General features: G+C 37.3%; 1 protein-coding gene across 5 annotated transcripts in view; it reads right to left on the reverse strand.

Annotated features, from left to right (window-relative positions):
* GRM8 (glutamate metabotropic receptor 8) overlaps positions 1 to 25,484 on the reverse strand; it is a 311,935-nt gene that overhangs the window by 245,564 nt on the left and 40,887 nt on the right. For 4 of the 5 annotated variants that reach the window (XM_088054854.1, XM_088054856.1, XM_005519219.3 and 1 more), the window contains one exon: positions 2,862 to 3,078. In XM_088054854.1, the coding sequence (XP_087910980.1) occupies positions 2,862 to 3,078 (217 nt within the window). Of the gene's footprint in view, positions 1 to 2,861; positions 3,079 to 3,276; positions 3,359 to 18,207; positions 18,312 to 25,484 lie in introns of those variants that run through there. The other variant, XM_088054857.1, reaches the window with a different exon arrangement.

The following is a 25,484-nucleotide window of genomic DNA, read 5'->3' on the forward strand; positions in this document are numbered from 1 at the left end:
GTCCCCAAGCAAGCTGGTAGAATATTTAATGTCTTAAATATTAAAAGGGGCTTTCTTCAAACCTAGACAGAATCATGCTAGAGATTAATTCCATTCTTTCTCTGTACATACACTGTATTTAGATGAACAAGTGGTCCTCTACATTTCTGCAAAAGACTATTTGAAAACATTATTTTCTATCACCTCTTCTTAGTCAACTCTTCTTCAGGTGAACTAAGCCCCCTGCTCAGCAGTTCCTCACAGACCACATTTTTGAGATTTTGTCTTTGTTCTTGCCTGCTTGAGGAGTTTCACCTTTTCTGAAGTGAGGGACAAAACCTGTACTGAATCAAAATGATGTTCCACAACTGACAGACAAGTTAGAGGATCACTCAAATTATTTTACAGATGGTATGTCCACCTGCATGTTCCATTAAAACATGAGAAATGTATGTTATAATTTACTATCATCCCTGCATCATTTTTTAAAATAGTATTTTCTGACCAGTCTGTCTGAATTCCTCACTGTATAGATCCTTCTTGCAGAAGCCAAATGCCTTGTTGGTGTCTTAAATCTGTCCTTTTCCAGACAGTGTTTTCAGATTTGGACTCTAAGGATTTCTTCTAGATACTCTCATAGTCCTAGTTTTAGTCCTTGAGACCTTAAAGTAACCTCCAGATATTACAGTAATCTTCATTCCAAGTCTACCTGGGTTAAACATGAAAATATTGGCTAGTACCTGATCCAGCTTAAACAACTGCCCAAGAACACACAACCCATTCTTTCAGTTAAACGGAAGTCATTGCTAATTGCTCTCTGAGAAAAGTTTTCTAAATAGGTCTGCATCCAGCCTATTTACACCTAGATCACAATTGCCAGATTTGCTCAGGAGAATACTGTATGTGACAATTGAGATAACACTACAAAATTTGAGAGATGTGACACATCAAGTACTTTTTCTCCAGCTATAAGCTGTTATCCTGTCAAAGAAAATTATTAGATGGATTTGATACTATTTGTTCTTAACAATTCTGCACTGGTTATCAATCATTTCCCTGTGGTTACATATGATTTCCCTGATTGTTTACCTGAGTATTTTTCTAGGAAATAAAAATTACTTGTCTGTCCTGCCTCCCTCAGCTTTTTTCCTTCAGAACCATTAGAGTCCCTGATAACTACAATAGTTGGTAAATTGCTGGGAGCACAAAGGTTACCAAAAATCAAGTTTTCTAATAGAAAACATAAATCTCAAGGGGAAAAAAATCAAACCACTAATCACAACTTACCATGCTTCTTGGTGTTACACTGATCTTGTAATGTTTAGGACACCTACTCATAATTTTAACTGCTTTGGATACACAATCCTGTTAATAATATTTATTTATCTTATTCATGTTAATTATTTATCAAACTACAATGGTCTTCTTTATTACAGGATCAATGAAGATCCAGCTAACACAATCTCAAGTAATTCTGGTTATAATGTAATTACGGTTTTTGCTTGCACCCATCTGAAGTTCTCTCACAGTCCTGGAAATGGAAAGCAGTAAAAAGTCCCGTATTTTATTTGCTAGCTTTCAGAACTCAGAACTAGCTGTGTTGCAGATGTTTTCAAGAAAAGATGATTTTTCAGCCAATGAATTCAGTGAGTGTCTGGAGAAGCCAATCTACTTGCCATAGACAAACCATTTATTTTAAATATGAACTGTGAAAGAATTATCCATGCCTTTGCTAACCCCAGAACAAAGCAACGTACAGTAGACAGCTTTGGCTCTCCCATGAAGACACCTAGGAGCTGACAGCCATGATCAGAAGCTAGAAAAAAATGTTTATCAGTTAAACGAGCGAGCACATTACATACACTGGTTCCCTGATTTCAAGAATGGCTGTAATTTTCCTACAACTTGCAAGTTCTTGCAAGTAATCACTTACTTTTATGGTTCAAGCATAAGTACCTGAAACACACATGTGCCTTCCTATATGAAAGAGATGCTCTCTATATTCACATGCAGTTAGTGAAAGTGGAAGATAGTATCATATTTTCTCATCCAGGTGGATTCTAAAGAACTGGAGTTTATATGTACATGCTCTGAAAGTCTAATCTAGTAGATTAACCCAGACTTCCTGTCCCAGAAAGGACAGGAAAATTGTTTGTGGAGGGAGGGGAAGGCTATGAAAGAGGGTGGAATTGCTCTTTCACCAAGTACAGCATTAAATGACAACATTTAATGCTGTACTTGGTGAAAGACCAATTCCACCCTCTTTCAAACCACCTGCTACTCAACATCTTATTCCTTGGTATACAAAACCTACTGTTCCTGAGAAACAGCCATTTTTTTTCAGGCCAGAAAAAAACTATGGAAGTGTGAAGAAAAAAAAATTTAAAAGCATCACAGGGACTTAAATATACTTCTCATAGTGCCTGTATTTGTACAGCATATTTTATTAAGAAGGAAAAATGGCGAGCTTATGTCTTTTACTTCAGAGTAGAGGGGTTTTGCTGGTTTTACAATTCATCAAAATTAAAACCCCTAGGTTTATCCATGCTGGAACATGGAAAAAGCTCTCACTGGACCATAATTCTTAAGATGAATCAAAAATTGCATTTCCTCAAATCTGGCTGTAGTCCAGCATGTGGTTCCTTTTTGTCCCTAAGTCATCAAGGAGCTGCCCCTTTCCAAAAGGGTCAAGAGATAAATATTTTTTGCCTCTCTTCTTAAATTGCTGCCAGAATTGCCACCTTGGCAGACATGCAAGAAGCAAAATCACCCACTTGAGTCCAGGTAACACATCCCTGAGTGTTCTGACCACCTAATCAGATCTCAGCGATGCTCTGCGACTCTGCAGCTATAAATACCAAACCTGATGAACACACACTCACCAATTTCTCTGGAGATCTGGGTGAACGCCTCCACACCACTCTCTCCGTAGTTGCCTTCAGAAGCCAGCGTTGAGACATAGTTCCACCCAAGGGCCGTCACGATGTCAACCATGGCCTGTGCTTGGTAGGAGTCTGGCGGGACCACTCGAGAGAAGAAGTCGTACCTGGTGTTATCGCTCAGTTCTGGAGCTGTAGATGCATAGCTGATTTGAGGTATCTGCAAACAGAATGACAAGTCATGCAAGCCAATCTAATAACATTTTACAGTACACACTTGTACGTTTGAAAGGCTTGTAATAGATTATACACAGGCATTGTGCGGAACCAAATATCTCGGTTTAATTAAATCAGCTGATCAGAAAGCGTCTCGGATTTTGTATAATGTCAGTCAAGCCTTATTGTGTAATGCTCTCACCAAGAAATAATGCATTCAGCTTTGGTCCAGATGTCACGATTCTTGACATGTAAACATAACAACTTCTTTTTTTATTCTGGCCCTAATAGAAACAAGTGGAGTAAAAATAAATGGAAGAAAAGAAAAATTTCTTACTATTTATACAGAAAATTAAAAGGTCAGTTATGAAGACTGTGATTCTTTAAATTTGACAAGTAAAATGTAGATTATTTCCATTTCTTTATTTTTGTTCAGGAAAATGTGTGTTCCCATTTTATAACTATTTTTCAAGCTTTGTCTGCCACAGGTTTTTCATTCTCCAGTTTAAATAGTTCATTTTGTATGATTTAAGAACATGAAGGCTATGTGTTAAATAGCAAAAGTTATCTGATGAAAAAAAAAAAAAACCACACCTTAAAAAATTTCCTGTACATGACATCCATATACAGAATGAGAAAAGTTACAAGGATGGTAAATTTTGTAGAAGACACCTCAACATTCTTAGTGGAAATGAACCTAAGTAACTGGATTTATTCCAGTTTTATTATGGAAATTCCAGTCTTATTATGATTTTATTCTCCTAGGAAAAAAAACAAGGGTGGTTTTCTGTTAACTCTTCTCTTTAGAGATGGTTCATCAATGCCCAGAAGAGACATTGTAAGCAGCACTCACTTACTTTGAAGAATAATTTTGGTGCAAGAAAATTTAATTAACATTTATTCTAACTTAAAAGGGGAATTGTTTTCTTATTTAAAATGGTAAAACTGATTAAACAGTCCTTAGCTTGAAATAAAAGATACTTCAAATTTGCATTGCATTGTGATCTATATTACTAAGAAGTGCTTAATTCATGTCACAAAACATATAATAGTCTTCAGGAAAGCAATCTGAAAGGAGCTCCTAATTTGATTCTGTCAAGAGCATAATTGAGCAGTGCCAGGCAACAGGTGCTCTGGTAAATGCTCTCTGTGATATTAGATGTTAGAGTAGAAGGTTTCAGTGCAACTGTTATGGCCTGTTCAGTGCTTCCTCATCAGTACAAACCAGAACAGGGATCTGGGGCAAATGTAAGGAATTCAAGGAGTCTGATCATTAACCAAACCTGCACAGACAGTGCAGATATATTCATACAGCCTGAATAAAGAGTTAATTGCCTAAGGGTTGGCACAATCATTTCTCAGTCAGAAACTAACAAAATTAACTCATGTTTCTTGGCTGTATTCTTCTTTAACAAAGTTTCTACACATGGAAATGCCTCAGAATAAAAATCTGAAATGTTGTTATAATAACAATCAAAGAAAACAGAAAGAAGAGAGGGAGGATAACAGAAAAAGAGCTTATATTTAATGGAAATCAATTACTAACAAAGAAAAAATACTCCAAGTAAAACTAAAGGATATTTTTTTCTTACAAAACTTGCCTCTTTGCCTTTCTTTCAGAAAGTTTTTGAAACATCTTTACCTCTTTACAGACAAATTATTTTTGGCCTGTAATAATATAATTATGCATATTTAGAGCACAGATCATTGCCTTTCTAAACTTGTTCTATTACTCTCTAAGACATTTTTTTTTACAGATGTGAAAATAATAAAGACAATCTTTGTGACTTAACTCATTTTGCTCCTTGGTGCTCTGTTTCACAAATATTATGCTATTGTTCCTTTGCTGAAAGTTATTTCATCAATAACATCAACACAATACCAGTAAGAAATCTTTTAGTTTGTTACTTTGACAGTGATAATCTTGAAGCCTAGACCACAGACTTATATCCATTAACTCTCCCAGTTCATTTTTGTTCAGGCATGAGACGAATTACAAATCCTAGATGTGTGTTTGTGTTGGTTCAACCACAGCAATGAGATGTTTCAGATCAACAGAGATATTTTATGTACTACGAATACCACTCTTTTTTGAAGCCTTGAAAAATGAAGAAAAGAGATGTTCCTTTCCTACTTTTCAGCTCTTTGCAGTTCAACTTCTTCCCTAGAGTTATTTCTAATAATAGTGGAAGAAAACAGAAGGCAAACACTACACAAACACAATACTCTGAAATCACTGTGCACACTAGAAAGCTTAAATCACCACTGTTTTATAACATCTGCCAGCTTTTCACTAGCAGGAAAGAACAACACACCATGTCAAAGTAGGGAGAAAGACACTCTCTAAATAGCAAACCAGCCATAAGTTTGGGGGAAAAAAAATGGTTTATGCAACAAAATATATAATTATTTTCCTCATTTCTTTTTGTATATATTCGTCATGGTTATAAGCAACACCATGTTCAAGAGTTTTCTCCCCAGATTGCAGAACTCCTACCCAGAAATGCTTCATGGACTTTTTTTGAAAGCAGTTTATGCAAAAGTAAATAGCAACTTCCTCCCTTGCCTGCTTTTAAATGTATTATTTTATATAGGGTAGCTCTGAAAAATATCTTTAAAATTTGAGAATTTGGTTTATGCTCCAGTTACATAGGAAGTGAATAGACTGAGAATGAGATTCAAAGAAATTTTTTGGCATGAGGTCAAATTCTTTGGATTTAGTGATTCAATAATCCATGAATGAAAAATATATACATTAAAATGTAACAACTCTAGTTATGGACTGTAGGTTTAATAAACCATTTTACATTTCCCCAAGTACATTTTACAAGATGGAGCATAATGCTGCCTAAGCAAGGGAACTGTTATGCTCTATCAATTCGGTAATGTGTGTTTTTAAAACTCCCTAAATACAGACTGTATTTCTACTTTAAGTTCCACTGGTCTCTTGAGACATAAATTTGCATTTTGAAAGAAACCTGTAAAGAAGGAGTTTTATTTTTCATTCTAGATTTCTCAATCTAATTTTCAAAATTAAATACAATTAAATACATTGTATTTAAGTGGTAGATATCAGTGTTAATAGTGTATTTCCTTGTCTTTGGGGGGAAAAATTGATTATGTAACCACATTTGAATTGGTTCTTGCACAACATCTGTCACATTCACTGACAGTTGCTAAAAGCATTTGTGTTTGACTATTCATTGATATGATTTTTCTATTCTTTCCTAACCTATGGTTTGGCCACTGTTTCCCATTAACCTATAACCTGCTGATAAACTCAACTTCTAGTAGGTGACAGACTTGAGGTTTTTGAAATTATTATATAGATTAATTCACAGAAGTGTTATTTTTATTAATTTTAAACCTTAAGCTCTCTATTAAATGCTGAAAACAAAAAAAAAATCTTTGTGTGATGTTTTAAAATCCAGTTTTAGTTTTGTACTAGTCTTAAATGGTCTGATACTTACTGAGCTACTGCTCAAACTACTCATGATACCTCAGTCCTTTAACCTAAGTCAGTGGTGGCTTCATTCTATTGTTCAGTCACTGGCATCAGAAAACTATTCAGTATGCTTAAAAAAATAAAACAATTTGGAGAAAAACAAACCAAAACAAACCCAAAACTAAACCCAAATACACACACACAAAAAAAAATCAACCAACATTGCTGATAACTAAGCAGATCACCTAACCCTTGAAGATACGTTCAAGCCAAAATCAGCAGCCCAGAAGTCTGTTTTTTCATGCATCTATCTGTATACATCTCCTAGCTGACTTAAAATCTGTCTCTAAAGATCTCCCCTTCCAGAAGATTAGAGAAGATGGAGCAGGTACTTTCAGAAGTGACCGTCCACAAGCATGACTGTAGCAGCTCTTCAAATAAGGAATGACATCAGTACAGGACAAGCACCAAGCGTTACTACAAAACAGAATTGTACTCCCTTACAGAGGAAGTGTGGACAACTTCAGGAGTGTCAAAGGTAGCTAATGTAACTTTCAATCTATTTCAGCCAAGTGGTAAACCACTTTCAGCTTATCATACACTGAAAACAAGAGCCACCCCCTACTCCTGAATCCAGGACTATTCGTAGAGGAACATTCCTATGGATCTGTCTGGAGGGTCTAGTGCTGGGGTCCAAACCCAAAAACACAGAAGAGTTGCACTGAGGATAACAGAGGTAACACGACCTAGTTGTGCCCTTCCAGCAGAGTGTCTCCACCAAAGCAGGCAATTTTTAGCATGCTTTCTTTTGAATTACATGCTCTCCAAGTTTAAGGCAAAAGTTCACTAGAACCCTTTTACTGAGCTTTCAAATCCATTTGCATGCTACATTTGACAATGTAAAGCATCAGCTGGCCATTTCATATGCCATCTTCCTTTACACAGTCTTCCAGCTGAAAGCATGATTTGGAAACAAAATAGCAGTGAAATGAGCAAAGCCCATAAGGAAAAAGACTTGAAAAAGGAATTACTATCAATTTTAAAAATTAGACATGAGTTCCACTCACAGCAGTAACTATGTTGTACTGTCACACAGAGTAATGGGCTTAAATCACTCATCTTCAGTTTCACTACCCACTCAGTCCTAGCACTACTAATTTTAACATATCAACTAGCACTTTATTACTCTTTTCCATTCTCTCATCACTGAGCTGTCTTTTTTTTTTTTTGGTTTCTTTTGAGGAATATTAGCAATAGCACATTAAAAATAGTAATAATTGCAACTAAAAAATTGAGGTCAATAAACTTTAAGTTAATGACTACTCAATATCGACTGGCATTTTACCACCAACTAATACAGCTTGCAAAGCTGTTAAAGTACTCAGAATAAAATTTGACTGTGGAAACATGTTTTCAACTTGATGAATTTTTGAATGTTAAATGTCTATCATTAATCATTAATGGCCCTGTCTTTTCAAGATTTTTATACCCTCTTCTGTATGGCAAGAAAGAGTTCTTTGTGAGTACAAAAAATTCACAGCAGTGAAATGAATCCTCAGGGCCTAGACTGAACTGTTGCAGGAGGAGAGCCGAGGTCACCATACTTAGGCTATTAGTGACATTTTTTAATTGCCATCAGCCAGAGTTTGTACCATCTTAGTTTGCTTTTGCCTCTGGAAAACGTCAGCCTGCAACACAGTAATGCCAAAGTCATTCAGGAAGGGCTTTCAAGATTCAAAAGAGTTTGATAAAGCTTAATAACATCCTGCAGTATACCAAACAATACTGAAAATGTCTTTTATTATTACTAACTAAAGGAGAAGGTGAAATGCACCCTGGAACATTTCTCTCCACTGACTATAAAGGGAGCCTAGGAGATTAATTCAACTGTTCTGTACACTATGAAGAACAATAATGTAAACAACTACATGTCTTCCATTGAATCTCACAATCCCACTCACTTTGGCTACACATGATTATTAAGATGCCTTATGTTCAATGTCCTCCTATGACGTCCTCATCCTTCCCTCGATGACAAACACTCGGGAGGCCACCCATGCCATCATTACATACCTCACTTCATTCATTTCAGAATAAACTGATATTAAATCACCCTGTGAAGACCTAACACAGTAAGACTCAGTAATGCCTTTTACTGATGTGAGAAGGCCCATTCAATGCTCAGAGCAGCAAGAGTGGCATTTTGACAACTCCACCAACTACAAATCAACTCCGCTTAGAGCTGATGTTATGGAAAAGTTTCAACATATGAAGTTTTTTGAATCAGCCTCATTCCATGGATTTTACTCTGAGGAGGAGTGATCTACAACAATAAATTTTCCCAGTAGATAAATTCATGTATTTGTTTATATTTATTAACTCAGACAATTCTAATCTATATTTATTTAGATTAATACGTTCTCCCTGGAAGTTAAGGACCCTCGATGACAATATTTATTATGTGTCAAGCAATGCATGTTGTTCAGAAATTACCACTGATATCTACCTTGACCCACAAAAAATAGGTTGATATTAATTTGAGCAAAAGCAAGAAAACACAAGTGTGTTTTTCACCCAGATAAAGACAATTTAAAATGCATTTAGTTAAAAAAGGTTTAGTAGAATTTAAAAAGCTTTGGAAACAGAAAGAAGAAAAGTATAATCAGCTGTCATAAACTGCTTTGACTTTGTAGGCAGGATTTCTTTAAAGCCATTTGAATTATTCCAATTCATTCTATTTGCAGCAAATATCATAGCAGTTTCTGTCAAGGGTGCTTGCAATTCGTACACCTAATGATGAGGAGGTAACAGATAGGACGTTTGAAATGTTTTGGAAGTTCCACATATACTTGTATGTGTTTTGTGCAAAGATATGGGGTTTTGTGATTAAATGAAACATAGCTATTTTTTGCCCCAAATACAGAAAGAAAAGGCATCTCTCATACTTAAATGCTTGTAAGCAGGAATAGATAGATTATTTTACTTTTTTTCTTTCTATTTGTCCTTCACTGTGTTTGATTCTCTTGCCAGTTACCCTCTGAAGACATATTCCTGTATAGAATATGACTTCAGTGATCAGCACTGATATTTTCATGAAAGCACATAAATGAGGATCAATGCAGCTCCATTTGTTGCCAACAAAATTATTTATGAAACAATCATAAGCTGGTCTGGTATGTGAAAAATTGCAGAGACAGATGAAATTGCTAGCCCAGTGGAAATATGGGGGTTAAAATCAAACATGCAAATCTTCTCTTTCATTAGTGATTTCCTCTTTTTTTTCCTCTCCACTACAAACACAGTAATTATTCATCACACTTATTTCTGAGGATATTGCTGGTGGTCAAATGGAGTAGTAACTAATGTAGTCTGAATAAATTGAATTACCCTAGTAAACGTATTTTTTTATGGTTAATACATGTAGTTGAATAGTGTCAGATAATGGGCTGACAAACTATTGAAGCTCCATTGCATCACCACCTGCCAGAAAATATCTTTCACAAAGTTTAACAAGACATGCTACAGCAAGTGTATTTTAGTTTATGACCTGCTGTTCTGCCCTGGTAGAACAGGATATGACAAAGGAAGGATGTGTATAATATAAACCACCAAATAAAAAGTGTTTGAATTTGATTAGGTTCATTCCAGTGGGTTGAAGTAGGTCAGGAACTCATTAGAAGCCATTACTTTTAATTATACACAAAGGATACTATAGAAAATAATAATATGATATCCCAGTCTCAAATCCCACAATAGATGCAGCATCTACAAAATATATTCACCACTACAGAAAGTATGGGGCACACTATAGGGCAAAATATTAAAAGAATATTTATGCATTAGGAATATTTTTACAACCAAAGTACATCTTGTCACACACTGTGTACAATGCTGTGTAACTCCAGAATAGATGAGAATCCATCTAAGGACAGCTCAAAGTGTCATCAATATTCTGTGCAAGCAATTCTATTGATAAATATTAAACAATGTCATTTTCTCAGTATGGGAGTTCTAGATCAGTATTTCCACATCATTTCAAATCCTGGGGTTTTCCTTGGGTTAAGCAGTTGCACATTACTTATCCACCATCTTTAGGCAGGCTCTTTCTAAATATTTTAAGCCCAACTGAGGTCCAGGCACTGAATGATAAACCGAAGAAGCAGCAGATCAAATGAGAAATATTCATACTGAGATCAAATCACAAGGAGGGGGGATGGAGGGAACCTTGAGCTTGGGAATTGCTGGTAGCTCTTCCTTTACAGAACCTTCTGTTCTCCAATCATCAGATCAAACAGAAAGCCAAGGATGGTCAGATAGCTTTAGGGACTTCTTAACTATTAAAATTCCCTTTCTACTTGTCGGTGAAACCCACACTTAATTATGTGTATCAATATATTAGACTTGTGTCAGACTCTGCTGAGCACAGTGTGAACTCTGATATTTCACTTTTTCTAGCTCCACTTTCCTCATTAGAGCTTGTCACGTCAGTGACTGGTGCTCTAATCTCTTTTGATGAGTTTGAGAAAAATATACAAAAAATGTGCATTCCTTTTAGTCTGAACTAAGAAAGCTGAGTTTTTATTATTATTCAGCAGTAACAAATGTTCCTAGTAGGTCAGAGTATCCCTCAGCCAAAATCAGGTTTTCTTTACATTCATTTGATAATTTGTATCAGAGAGAGCACAGCAAGCAATTTCAGAGACTTGCCCAGGGGGACATACACTCATCCATGGAAATTTTTCTGATTAGGAGACCATCACTATGGAATGAAGTATGAGATACAGGAAGAAAGGGAGAAGCATTGGAACAGACTTCCCAGGAAGGTGGTGGAGTCACTATTCCTGGGATATTCAAGACACAACAATGCGGCACTTAGTGATAGCTCTGGTTGACAGGGTGGTGATCAAAGGTGACCTCAGTGGTCTTTTCCAACCTTAATGATTCTGTGAAGGGGACAGTGCTCTCAGCAGGATGCAAGACGGGACGCTCTGCTAAAGGAACAACTCTGATGTTTGCGTTCACTTTTTACTGCTGCAAGGCCACTCCAGCTTACACCACCACCTGAGCAGTAGTGCCACTCTTTTGCTATCCATGCTGCCACCTTATCATGAGATACAAGCGATCAAAAAATATCATGAGGAGGAAAAGCAAATTTTGTATTCTTGACAGCTGTCTCCACCCTTGTGGACAACGTGATGATGTGTGAGCAGGGCTCAGCTGGCCAGACAGATATGTGCACTGCTTTAGTGGGTGCTTCCACATGTTCTACAGTGCATTGCCTACACTTCAGCTATGGCTCAGAAAGCCCAGCTTTCCTGTAACCTCTCTGTCCCATGCTAAAGACTTGGATACCACATATCAGAATGCATTAAGAAAATCCCTATGAATCACCATAGCTATTGATTCCTTTCGCAGCACACACAATTCATATGGGATTATAAAGCATCATCTTAAACCCATATACTACAGACTTAGAGGAAGGAAAATTAAAAGTATCCCTGCTTTTTCTGTGTCCAGATTAATTTTCTTGCATTCTTAAAACAATCAAACTTGGCTGATAAACAGTTTTACCTTGAGTTTTTAACCTTAAAATTTATAAAACATTAGCCAGTGTCAAGCGGTTTCCAAAAAATTCAAGATTTCCTGTATTACCACAGTGAAATGCTAAGTCCAGTTGCTACCAGCAGAAAAGTTAAAGAAAAAAGCAAAACATTTATGGATGAGAATGAGGTGGAGGGAAACAAAGCAACAATAATGATTACTTTAATTATGTGATAAAAATTATTCAGATGGAAGAAATAACCTAGTGTTCTCTTTCCCTGTACCTAATTGTCAGTGTCTTGACAAAGTACAACCTGGCTGTCAAGGGGGTAATCTTACTTGTCCCTTTTGAAAATCTCAGGTTTGAAAGACAGAAAAGCAAATGTCATTATCCAAAGCATTATCCACCACCTGAAGATTGTTCAAATGAGTAACTATCCAATCTTAGACTAGAAAAAAAAAGCCTTGTAGTTCGGGCTCAGAAGTACACTGCAGAAACAAAAACATGCCTTGTCCTCTACCCCCACCAAAGAGCTATGTTGAAAACTGCATGTCCAAGCACATAGAGAGACTTGGTACCCACCATTTCCACCAAGGTATCCTGCAGACGGACTTTGGGGTTATGATGGTGGACATGGTTCTCTGGAGACTGCTCCACAGCCAAAGAGGAATAGCACAAACAGTCCTAAGATTAGCAAAACAATCAACTTTTACAAATACCTATATTTCATATATTTTACCATTCTGATAGGATAGGTACAGCCTTATAAATCATATTCAATGCATAAAGACAGATCACAACTCAAGGAAGCTGTGCACATGGACAGAGTGATAAAGGGATACCTTTAAAGTCTAAACTTATCCACCACATTTTGATCCTGTCAGCAGCCACGAGTAAAATTTTCAAAAAAGTAATGATTGTCATAAAAGTCAGAATTCAGAAGAAATTATTATATTTTTATAAATGTACTTTATGTATGTACAATATACATATACATACGTGCACACACATTCCATACATTGGGCCCTTTTTCTTTCTGTTCTTTCTTTTAGTGTAATTAGCAGTTTATACTTCCCCACTGAGGAGGCTACCCAAATTTTATTTCTAAGTTGACATTGTTACTGACTCAAATTGAACAAGATTAGCTTTAAGAAGAGCACAGCCTAAGGGGAATAAGTTCACTTGAAGAAACAGAAACCTTGCAGAGGTTTCTTACCTGTACAGCAATGTATTCTCCATTTAAATAAGATACTTATAATATGGAGGAAATATTTTTTTTAATAGTGCTATTTCTTATTAAACCTATTTCCATATATAGTTACATATACCTGACATTTTCTCCTTTTTTTCTTATATCTCATTCTTACTTATTTTCCTGAGACATTTCAACAGCCTCTAGTTCCCTCCTGCTCCCTTCAGGATGGTCTCTCTCTCTTTTCTCTACATGAACACATTCTTCCCAGATATCCCTTTTCCTTCCTTCACTCCTGTTCTCCTTACCTCTTCTCACCCTCTCTTCCTCAGCCACAACTTGACTGAACTTAGAAGGAAAAGTAGACAGTAGTTGGCTTCTAAAGAGTGATTTAGAATACTCATTTTGAGCTCTGCTTCTCTCCTTTGTTCATGTTCAGAGATACTCAGCGGAAAGGGCAAAGGGAAACTCGTCTTCTGTGAAATATGGCTGGACAGGGTCACTCTTGACTCTCATCTACTGAGTACGGCTTCCTTTCCCACAGTAAACACTTTTGCTCCCTGACTGCATTGGGAATATGTCCACAAAGTCAGCAAAAACTGTATTTGATGTAGGAAAAAAGCCTATATTGGATGAGCATTTCACAATTTCTGCAAATTCTCCTTTTCCCTATTTTTATTCATTGCAATTTAACTACAAATCAGTTTACTGTTATCACCACCATACAGCCTTGTTTGAGTGTGTTAGCCTTAGCCTTCCTGGCTAGTGCAATGGAGATTTCCTCCCTAGCTATGACTCTCCAATATCTTTAAGTCCAAATAGAGAATGATATATAAGTCTTTTTGAAGGTTCTTAAAAGTCCTCCTCAGTTAGCTTGATCCTGTAAGTCTGGCCACACCATCAACATCCTACTTCAGCAGCTCAGCAGGATGATGAAAGAAGAGGGCCTGAGGAGCTTTCAATAAGTTCAAAAGCTCCCCCACTCAAATTTTTTCCCATGTCAGCAATCCCAGTAACAACTCAGATTTCTGACAGCATGTCAGTAGTCAGAGGCAGAGCTTGCTGATAACCACTTTCCAGCACCCTGAGAAGCAGCTCTCCTGCCTGCTTTCCCACCCGCAGGGATCAGCTCACCTTTCCCATTCAGCATGGCCAGGCAATGCTTCAGTTGGCAGCCAAGTAAATCTTGGCCTCGGGGCTGCACATAAACTCTTTTTTTCCCACCTAAAACAGTTGAAATATCCATGTCAGCCCACAATGTATTTCACAGAATTGTGTCTTTCTTTAGCAGAATAAGAAACCAATTGGTTCTGTTCTGTCCAAATATTGGAAACCTTAATACTCATCAGCTGTTGAAGATTTTTGCTATGACTGATGCAAAACACCACTATTTAAACACAGCTTTAGTACAGATCTTCTGAAGATAACCCCATGCTTTCCTGCCTGTGTTCCGTCTGCAGCTACACAGTGCATCAGTGTAGTTTTTGGAAATCTCTTCTATACTGTGCACAAATGATTTGTATTAGGGACTAGAGTGCCACTGTATCACTTCTAAATACTACAGCAGCTTTTTGATGAGTGAACATCTTTTATTTTGAAATTGTCCTCCCTCAGTCTGTTGCTGCATATGTTAAAAGACCCCATCAAAAGCAAAATTACACTAAACTAGATTTAAAAGTGTCAAGTGCATTGAATAAACATTGGAGACATCAAAAGCCTGAGTGGATGCTCCTGACAACAAGTGGTGTGGGAATGCCAGCCTGTGCTGAGCCTGATACAATTCCATTTCTGTCTACTTACTGAAATTGCTTCACAAATATATTTCTGCATATCAGTGTCACCTATCCAGTTCCAGGCACTGGAAGAATTGGTTTAAAATTGCCAACTGTAAGATATCAACTCTTTTTTTTTTCTGTGGAATATCAATGTCATCTACATCTCTTTCAAAGAAGAAGAAAAAAAAAACCAACCCACGCAACTTTGAAGCATTTGTTTTTGATGTTTTTAGTCTGTCTTCTCTTTCACAGTTTGTAGATTTTAGTTTTTAATCACAAAAGCTACAAAGCACTGAGGTTTATTGAAACAGAATTTGTGGGTTGCCTACATGGCAGAAGTTCATTACCTCGGAATGGGATTCATATGATATTTAGTAGCCAGTTGAAATACCATGCAAGAGATGTGTCCAAGATCATGTTTCTTTTTTAGCCCAAAGTCATCTTCAACACATCAGTGTGGTTCAAATATCTTCTGTAAAAACAAGTCTGGAGATGAGTATAATGTTGACAACCGTATTAAGAAATGTTAGTTCCACTAAGTCCACATTTATACACTGCATCTTCACTTGAGATGCATTTCTTCTGTGTAGGGCTAATGGGAGATCATTAAGTCCCTTTCCTCTAGGTTAGAAACCAATATAGACAGTGTTTTAGCAAAAGCCAAAGTGTGAAACACGGCTCTTATGTCACCTTTAGCATGCACACAGCCAGAACCAGATCTCCCAAAGGATTGCTCTAACACTGACACTGAGATAGGAAGGACTCTCTGACTCTCCCATGGTAGCAAGGCCCTGCATGGATTGGTCACATAAAACTGGAACACAAGTCCAGAATTGCAGAGCTCCACAGTGTATCTGACCTGGTGCAGGTACCAGGATCTGGCCTTGACTACTTGAGGAATGTCTGACACTGAATAAAATATTTGCCAGATATGTAGGAAATAAGGTAACTCACAAGGAGACAGCCCCCACGGGGAAATACAGCCACAGAGTAAGAAAATTTCACTGGCCAAAATCCAACAGCAGAAGTTTCACAGATCCAAGAACATCTTCACAGAGATGAGATGCCCAAGAGCCCCTTTAGGCACATAAGAGGGTTCTATGAGGTCTGACTTTTTCTATCTGAGCTTGATAGTCCAAATATAACTCTTCGGATCTATGAAAACAATTAAGGAATACAGTTGCATTATGCCATTTCAAAATGAACCTGCAAATCTTCTGTGTCAGATTTCTAAAGAATGGCAATTTCATTCCCTATTAGAATAAGAATTTTTGTCTGACAGAACTCCCCATACAGGGGAATAAGTTATTTTCTCTATGTTTGTACAACAATCAGTTTCTTATCTCTGAGCATTTTTCCTTTTCCATTTTTTATATTTTATAGCACATATCCTTTCCACTCACTTAAGACAGCTGAGCCAATAATTAACAGAATTTCACTTGAGAGAGAAAAATTTTAGCTTTATATACACAGGTGTCAGAACAATCAAGACTCTAACAAAGAATGAATTGTTTCAAATGTACTTCTGCATGCACAAACGAGATTTTTGTGCAAAATAGGCAAGAGCAAAAGCAGAGATACTTCCAGTGCCTTTGCTGGAGGCCATTAGCTCCAATCCCCTCTACCACCCTAGTGTCAAAGCCAAGGGCACCTTCAGATCTGACCCTCTGCACAGCCTGGTGGACACAAACCTCAGAGCTGCATGGAGGACCTGAAGTTTCCAGAACGTGCTCTGTTCTGTAGCCAGCTACAAAACCTGATTGTCAGACAGGCAGCTGGCTGCAGAAACCCAGGCCCTGGTGCCCTGTGCTCTGCCCTGCTAGCCAACAACTGGAGAAGCAGAGTAGGGAACAGCACATGGTCCCCCATCCCAGCACAGCCTGGCTGCAGGCACAGCACACCCGCAGCGCCGCAGCAGGCCGGAGCCGCACGGCTCAGCCCACCAGAGTGCAGCCAAAGGCTTTGCATTTTTCTTAGTGCCCTGAGAATGAAACCTCCCTCTGAGCTGCTGCCCCTCCATCCAGTGCTGTGGGACTGCAGCCAGGAGCCGCACGCTGGAGAGAGATGCTCTGTGGGACACACGGGGCTCCTCACATCTGCAGCGACAGAAAGACAGCGCTTCTGGGACAGAGCACTGAGAATGAGTCACTAAGTGCACAGCTAGTATCATCCCTTTTAAGGCTTATAGAATAAGTTATAGGGGCACAAAAAACCTCTGCAGCTACTGGTAGCTGGCTAGACAGGAGATTATTTGAATCTTTGCACAGGAGCTAGACCAAGCATATTATACCACCACTTTCACACATAGTGATTTTTATTTCTCCCCTCCCACAAGAGAACTGCTCACTCCAAACCACAAATCATTGCTATTACTAGTGTTATTTTCACATCTTTTCCTGAAAGAAAGGAAACAAACAGAAATGCCCTCTTCAGACCTCTGTTTCTGTTTGGATGCATCTGGCTCACACAATAAAAATAGCAGAAGAAGCCTTTCTGCATGGGAATTACTGGGTTTTCCTCATGCTGCCATTTCATCATAGACTGTGGAAGTCTCAGCTCTATAGAATAAACTTCAAGAAATATAATTAAGAATCAGGCTCTCATATGATGTAAGCATTAACTTCTCCTTACTATAATTTTTGAAGATGTAAAACAAAACAATGCAATTTTCCTATATTCTACAGAGAATAAGATGCTCAAGTCTCAAATATTTAATTTCATTATTTAAGTGTTTATGAAGGTCAAGGAAGCTTTTCAGATGTGGAACTTCACCTGAAAGCAGCAGTTAAAAATTCAAAATAAAACAAATTATCAGAGATGTGATCTTCTCACATCTTTTTTCTTAAAAACTTCTATATCCACACCTACATATTGTAGAGAAATAGGAAGCACTTGAGATTCTTCTCACACTACATCAATTTCCACATCTTATCTTACTTCAACTCATACCTGCTGTAGAAATCAAATCTAAAAAAAAAAAAAACATGTCCAAACTTTCCAGTTAGTAATAAATTCTTGATGTATAGTCAGAACAGATTAATTTGTTTTATCTGTTTAGAATGCAAAAAGCAGCATGTTAAATATTGAACTCTCTCTCAGAACGTGAAAAATATATTCTCCTTTTTATTGACTTCAAATATTAAATCTAAAGAACAGTTGGAAGGTAGAGCCTGCAATACCTGCTTTGATTAGCCAACAGATGTTCTACGGAGTCCAAACTTACTGACTCCCTGAGTTTTGATTTTTACTGTTAACTCAAACAATAAGAAAAAAGAAATCTAAGCTTTCCCCCACAACTAACTACAGCCACAACAGCTCTCTAAAACTATCCCTGCTCTAATACTTCATTCTATCTGCTTCAGGGAAAGATTCCTATATCTGAGATAATTTGCACCTGCTTGTATGAGTCACCTGTTAGTACAGCTGCTTCTTAATGATAGTGCCTTGCAGCTGAGATAAGAATGAATTCAACAACTAAAGATCAAGAGGTGATTTGAGAGCCTAACACGTCACTTTCTTCCACTGAACAGAAAACTTATTTCCTTATGAAAATAAAATCATTACATGATCCAATAGCTAAAATGAGGAAAAAAAAAACATTAGGACTAGAAATAAGAAAAAGATATTTAATGTTGAATGTAACAAATAATGGCAAAATTTTGCTGGATTGTACTTGATATCTAGGGTAAAACAGCAGAGTACAGAGTCCAGACTTCAGGTCAGAAGTCTTTAACTTACTCAGGAAATTGTCAGGTGTGATCTTATGGGAGGTCTGAAAAGTAGAGGAGTTCAGGAAGTTGGCAGGTCTGTCAGACAGCCTCCTACAAGTGCAAGAGCAGCCCTCGAGAATATTCAGGAAGATCACCAAATTTATCAGAGAATCTGCATGACTGAAGAGGGAACTTAGGGCATTGAAAGATTAAAAGGCAATACTCAGGAGGAGAATGGAGGGAACAGGAGTTTAAAAATAAATCATGCCAGACCACCCTCCTATATCTCTAGAGTATAATGATGGGCTCTCTAGTCAAGGATAGAGCAGGAGATGTAATTTACATTGGCTTTAGCTTTTGACTCTGTCTCACACAGTATTCTTGTGTCCAAGTTACAAATTCACAATCTGCTGGTGAACAAATGGACAGGTAAAAATCCAATCTGGGAAGGGTCACGACTAAGTGGACATACTCTTGTCTGGAGGCTGGTTAAAATTTGACTACCACAGGGATATATTCTGGAACTCATCCTGCTTAACATGTTCACCAGTGATCTGCAGGTTTCTGAGACAATGGAATGCACTTTCACACCAAACTGGGGAAAACAGGACAGGGCTGTCATATAAAAGGACTATACAGTTTGAGGAACAGGCCAAAAGGATCCTTATGAAGTTTAACAGGGCGAAAAGCAAATCCCTGCATTTAGGAAGGAAATGGTCCTTGCAATGACGCAGGCTGGAAACTGATACATGGGGAGAGGCTCTGTGAAAAAGAACCCTGAAGATAGCAGCATGAGACAGCAGCAAAGAGGACGAGAAATATCCTGGGCCGTAGTAACAGGAGCAGGACACAGAATGGATTGTCACTCTCCATTCATCATGGTGGATGATGATGTACACTGGAATACTGTGCCAAGTGTTGGGTCCCAGGTACAAGACAGAAACTGATAAACCAGACCAAGCTCAGCAAAAGGCTGCCAAAATGTTTGGGAGCTGAAGTCCTTGTCCTGTGAGGAGAGGTTGAGGCAGCTGGGATTATCCAGCTTGAAGCAGAGCTGGCTCAAGAGGAAGTAAACACCAGTCCTTCAGCATCAGAAGATACAGCCAGACTTCCCAGCCATGATGCGGCAGTGTGAAAGACAAAAAGCTGAAAAAATAAATGTTCAGACTAACATTAGCAGAAACTTTTACACAATAAGACAGTCAGACAGTGCAACACACTGACAGAGAGTATCTCTCCATTCCTGAGGATTTTCAAGATGCAGCCAGATAAAGACCTGAGCACATGGTCTGATCTCATAGCTGACCTTGCTTTGAGCAGGAGCCAGGGTTATCCTTCCTTACTAGTGACTGGACTGAGCTTTGAGTTAAGTGGTTCCTGTAGTTCATGAAGAGAGACAAGAACCTCTGTTGTGCAATTCACCTTTAAATGGACTAAGCAACCTCTACTGGAGACCTATTTGTCTCCAGTAACTGCAAAGATTAGATTAAAGTCACAGCTTCAATAATATTCAAATATATTTCTGTGTACGAAAGAAGCAGCAAATATTTGCCTTCTCATTTAAATATAGAAGTTAAATGGAAGTAGGCATCATCTGACCTAATTTTAGTCCTTTGATATGTCCTGACAGAGGAAAGTAAATATAACACAGTCATTGAAAACATGCAAGAACTTAAACCTATGAAGATTTTGTTGCTGCCTTAGGAATGGCAGCTGCACAGTCAGATTTTGAGGTTACTTTCTCTAAGGCTTCCTGTGCAGAAAAGAAAATATATAAAATTTCATGTAGTAACTCATGAAATTGTAAAGGAAATTTACAAAATATTGCTGATCCTTAAAAATCAAACACACATGGAAGATTTCATAGTAAATTAAGAGGCTTCCAACTGTATGGGCAAGAATAGCATGCTATGACAACACAAAAGGGGAAATTTGCATTGAACCAAGAAATATACATCCATGATTACCTAAAATATCCATATATGTACATAGTGTAGGAATAGACCAGAGCAAAAAGTGAGGTCCACTTCCTGTTGGTAAGAATGGTCTCTGCAGCATCCCCAGTGGTATTCCTCACTAGCAAAATGCCAAGGAACTTCTTGGCCTCTCATGCATCCTGATTTTGATTTTATAACATGGGCAGTAAAATACCATTAGGCAGGTGTGCACCTCTCTCTGCTAAGGTCCAGTTCCCAGAGGTCCATGGTGTTCTCCCATGAGTGAGGGGCACCACTAGCCCTAAAGACCACTAGGAATGTGAAAGATGACTTCTACATCTTCCTTCTCTTTTTCATATACAGAAGCAGTGTCTGACAGTCTCCACCATACCAAAAACTCAATGTATTTTAGCAACATGCTCTTTATTTATTTGCAAAAAAAAAAAAAAAAAAAAATCCACTAACTAGCTAAAAAGGTCAATTTCACTGCAGTAAAGGGATGAAAAACCGTATCTTTATTTCTGCCCTTTCCACATCATTTTGAAGATGTTCTTTATAAAAAATGTCCATCTCATATAATCAATTTATTTTTTCTTAAACACTACTGCATTAAAAAGCTCTTGAAAAAAATATATTAATTTTCATGAGCATTTACCTCTTCCTTCAGAATACATATTGTCAGATTTATTTTGTTTTCCAATGGCATCATATACAGCTACCTTTCCAGCACAGGTGCCACTTCAGCTCTAGCCTCTTCAGCATGATGAGCCTTCCTTTGTGCTGTGTGTCCTAGACCACAACAAAAGCTCTTTGACTGAGCTATTGTGAAAATAAGTCAGGGGTCTGATTGTTAAATATTTCTGCAGGTAAGAAAGAGCATTTACTTGTCATCATGCTTACCATGTATAAAGCAAGAATAATCTCATTAAGGTATACTGTTCCCTTTGCCCATTATCCATTTTTCAATAATGATAGAATTCCATATTAACAAAATGGTCTCAATTTTTTCAAAGGAAAATATTTCAAAATGCACACTTTAATAAATCCTCAGTCTTTGTAATTAGAAATCAAACTTCTGCAATTTCTTAAATAAAGCAACATACTAACTATGCCACAAATAAATAAATTACCATTTTTAATTAGGCAAAACAAACAATTAATCAGATGACATTTAAAACTAATTTTCTCTACAGGAGAGAACATGATTTAAATCTGTGCTGAGCCTAGCACTCTCCTTGTGGATATTCCTTCAAATGCAGTGACATTCAAAATCATCATAACATTTTCAGAGACAAGTCTATTTCCATTTTCCAGTATTTGAGGTTTCACTTTTAAGACAGGCTTTTTCAATTACCAAACTTCCGTAGAAACGCTTCATGTCTTAAAGTTTCTGCTCAGCTCCATAGTATGTAATTGCAGAACAGCTGCACAAGTCATACCCACCACTGATAAAAAGGCATTACAAACTTCTAAGCAAATCATATTTATAATGCATAATATTAAAGGCCAAAGAAAATCAGTAGTACTTCAAGGAAAACTTCGGAAAATAGGGCAAGAGCATCTTGGGAAAGCGGTAAATACTGTGCAGCAATGAAAAGATGCAGCTGTCTAAAATGTAACTCCCTTACAGCACACTGAAAACAGAATTACCTTACTTTTGGCTGTACTTTGTCTCCCAAATTAAAGTATTATCTACAGTTAACTGCTTCAAAAACTGGAGTAAAAAACTCTTAGGAGTCCAGTCTTTGAAGGAGTAGGCACTGATTCTAAGCACACGAGTCCTCTCCTGGATTTCACATATTTCAATACAGGAAAGATTTGCCCCTCAGAGCTATTTCAGGTGATCCAGAAGCCACAGAAGAAATGGCCTATTTCCTACTCTGAAAGTGTTCTGTAATTCTTCATCTGCAATGGTGCAAGTAGAGTGAGTCTGTAGGAACCAGTGGATTAAGGCTTTGTAAGAACGGTCAGAAAGGAAATACAGCAGGTGCATATTTCACTTGCAAGCTTTGCTTAACAATTGTCATCACATGTATACACAGTTTTGCAAAGCATCAAATGGTAAAAACACAGCAAAGATGTTTCATATTCACTAAAAGGTGAAAGAAGAGTTTCTAGAAATTGCAAAATGTAACAGAACATTTCACCCAGACCATTTTCAAGAAAAATCAGAAGTCCAAAATGATACCATGAATTTAATATTTTTTTCTGTTGCCTGAAAGAACTATATGTAGTATGGTATCTTCCTTGCTTGGACTGTGACTCCCATCAGCAGAAATTAGTTCAGTGTATGTGAATTGAGGGTAGAACAAGTCTGGCTCTATATATGCCGTCTGGAGTGTGAGAAGGTAGCAGTAAATTTGCTCTAAGTGAAAGAAGTGGGAAGCTGAAGTGGCCATTTTCATAGCCAGCATATCGCTGTTGAAAAGGTAGTTGGAAAAACCTGTTCGTGACATATATTACATCCATCAGTTAAAGACTATAGCAAGTCTGTTTTATATTGATACATATAAAAATATGTAATAAAAATACAAAAATAATTTGTTGAAACATTTGAATTATGACATAAATATCACTTTCTGCTTGGGAAAAAGCCTCAGGGGAACAGTTCTACAGGCAAGTCCCTGCAAGGGAAATGCTTCCAGGGAATGCCTCCCTAGACAAATCTCCTGCTAAGCAGAATGCCTCTGGCAAAATGCTTTTGGTAAAATGTTTCTGAAAGGTGATGACTCTCTTGACAAAACCTGTGCTCTCTCTCTCAGAGTGCCCAAAGCCAGGCTTTCATCACAGCAAGTAAGGTGCAGCCCAAAAGTGGGATGAGCTCACTGTCGCTAACCAATAAAAATAAAAACTGGAACCAATTACTGCCTGTATCACAATGATTATAAAGCCAGAGATTTACATAATCACAGTTATTACAAATATTTATACTCTGATTAGGTAATAGTGACAAATAACTGTCAGAACTAAGGGATTTATGTGTGATAGAGTTACTGAGACATAATCATACTGGAGTTATGCAAATTACTCCTCATCAACCAATCTTACTGTAAGGATTTGCATATGTGATTCCAAATGTGGAGTAATTTGCATGTAACTCTGAGATCTGCCACCCTGAGAGACGGCTTCTTCTGAGGAGTATATAGTTATCTGAAAAATCCTGACATTACACTAGCACTGAAATTTGCTCTTGTTTTTCACATTCATTGTGTTATCTGGTACAAGCATATCTGTTAAGAAGTTCTTGTGCCACAGAAATCTTAAATCACATACAACAAACAAGACTACTGGACTTCCCCTCTTCCTCACTAATCTATTTAATCTCTCACTATCCTCTTGTTGTGGCTACATCTCTTGAGGACAGCCTTTTCAGTCCCTGAGTGCTACCTAAGAGTGAAAAAGCAAAAAAGTAGGAAGTGTCCATATTTACTAGAGCATAGAATAAAGAGACTAGAGCACAAAGACAGGTAAACATGCTGTACAGATATTCAGAAAATGTCATTTTTTTAAAATAGATTGATCATGTTCCAAGCATTCTGCCATAACTAAAATTAGGAGCCCTGCTTTTTGTATTAAACTGCTTAGGGCTAGAAAACTGACATCTCTCTAGCTATTTCTATCAGTTTCTTCTATTTCAGATTCCTTATCTCTTCACAATGGTCACTTCACTATGATATAAAGAGCTTTGCAACACTAGCTTTTCAACACTGCAGTAAAAGGTAGGGTGGGGAAAGGAGTACAACCTTACAAAAGATTCGGCTTTTTCACAACTTTTGTACCTAAAATGCTCATATATCTGTTTAATGATCCATCTGAATATATTTGGTACATGGAATTTTCTGCACATAATAATGAAAATGTTAATATATGCTGACAGCCTGGAATATCTGATCACATCATAGTTTAGACCTGAGGCCAGATCCTGTTTGCCAAATCCTGCCAGAATGCAAGTGTACCAATTCCCCTTATATTTCCAACAGTGACCCAACCTTCCAACCTGTATGCATAATCCTTTAAGTATTTTTCTGCTTGTCTAAAATTTTCTTTGGAATTTAAAGTATGTCTTCCATAAGAACATATCTATCATGAAATAGTTTGTTATTATCCCTAATGACCTTGTTTAGGAAAACAGCATTTATTCTCATAATGCAAGGAAATTTGATTTGTAACATCAGCTTTTACAACATACATATTTCCTAATGTCACTCCAAAATATGTTATTCTTACATGGTCACTGTCTATTTGCTTTTCTGAATATATTGTGCCATTCTTTTCTGTTGTCAGTGCATAAATACAAGAAATTATATGCACAGAGATCTTTACAAATAGAAGTATCATTGATCACACTTGAAGGTAATAACAAAAAAACCCTAAGGAAGGCACTTTTCAATACTAAAGACAATGAATAAAGCATTTTCAGATACTATTCTTATTCAAACAGTTTAGAACTAAGTGCTATCAGAGATGGGTGGGAAAAGGTTTCTCTACCCTGGCAACAATTTCAAGATTTCAAAATATTTTCTGTTCTGCATCAGGACGGAAACACAACATGCCTGATTTTCCCACCAAAAATAAAACAAATCTGTATTTTAGCATAGGAGATGTTTCTAAAAGTTGTAAAATCAAAATTTAAATCTCTATGTAGGAACCAAAAACTGTTCAGTTGGGACCGGGGGCTATTTGGGAGTTATATGTGTTTATAAGCACAGAAACTGTTTAATAGATCTGGAAAACTTACCATATTAGAGTTTTAGTGAAATTATACAATTGCATTAAAAATTTTGATTCAACTAGTTATAATTTTCAAAG

This window comes from Pseudopodoces humilis, chromosome 5 (assembly GCF_049639895.1).
Source record: "Pseudopodoces humilis isolate 2021_Gansu_Grassland_sample_001 chromosome 5, ASM4963989v1, whole genome shotgun sequence".
Classification (NCBI taxonomy): domain Eukaryota; kingdom Metazoa; phylum Chordata; class Aves; order Passeriformes; family Paridae; genus Pseudopodoces; species Pseudopodoces humilis.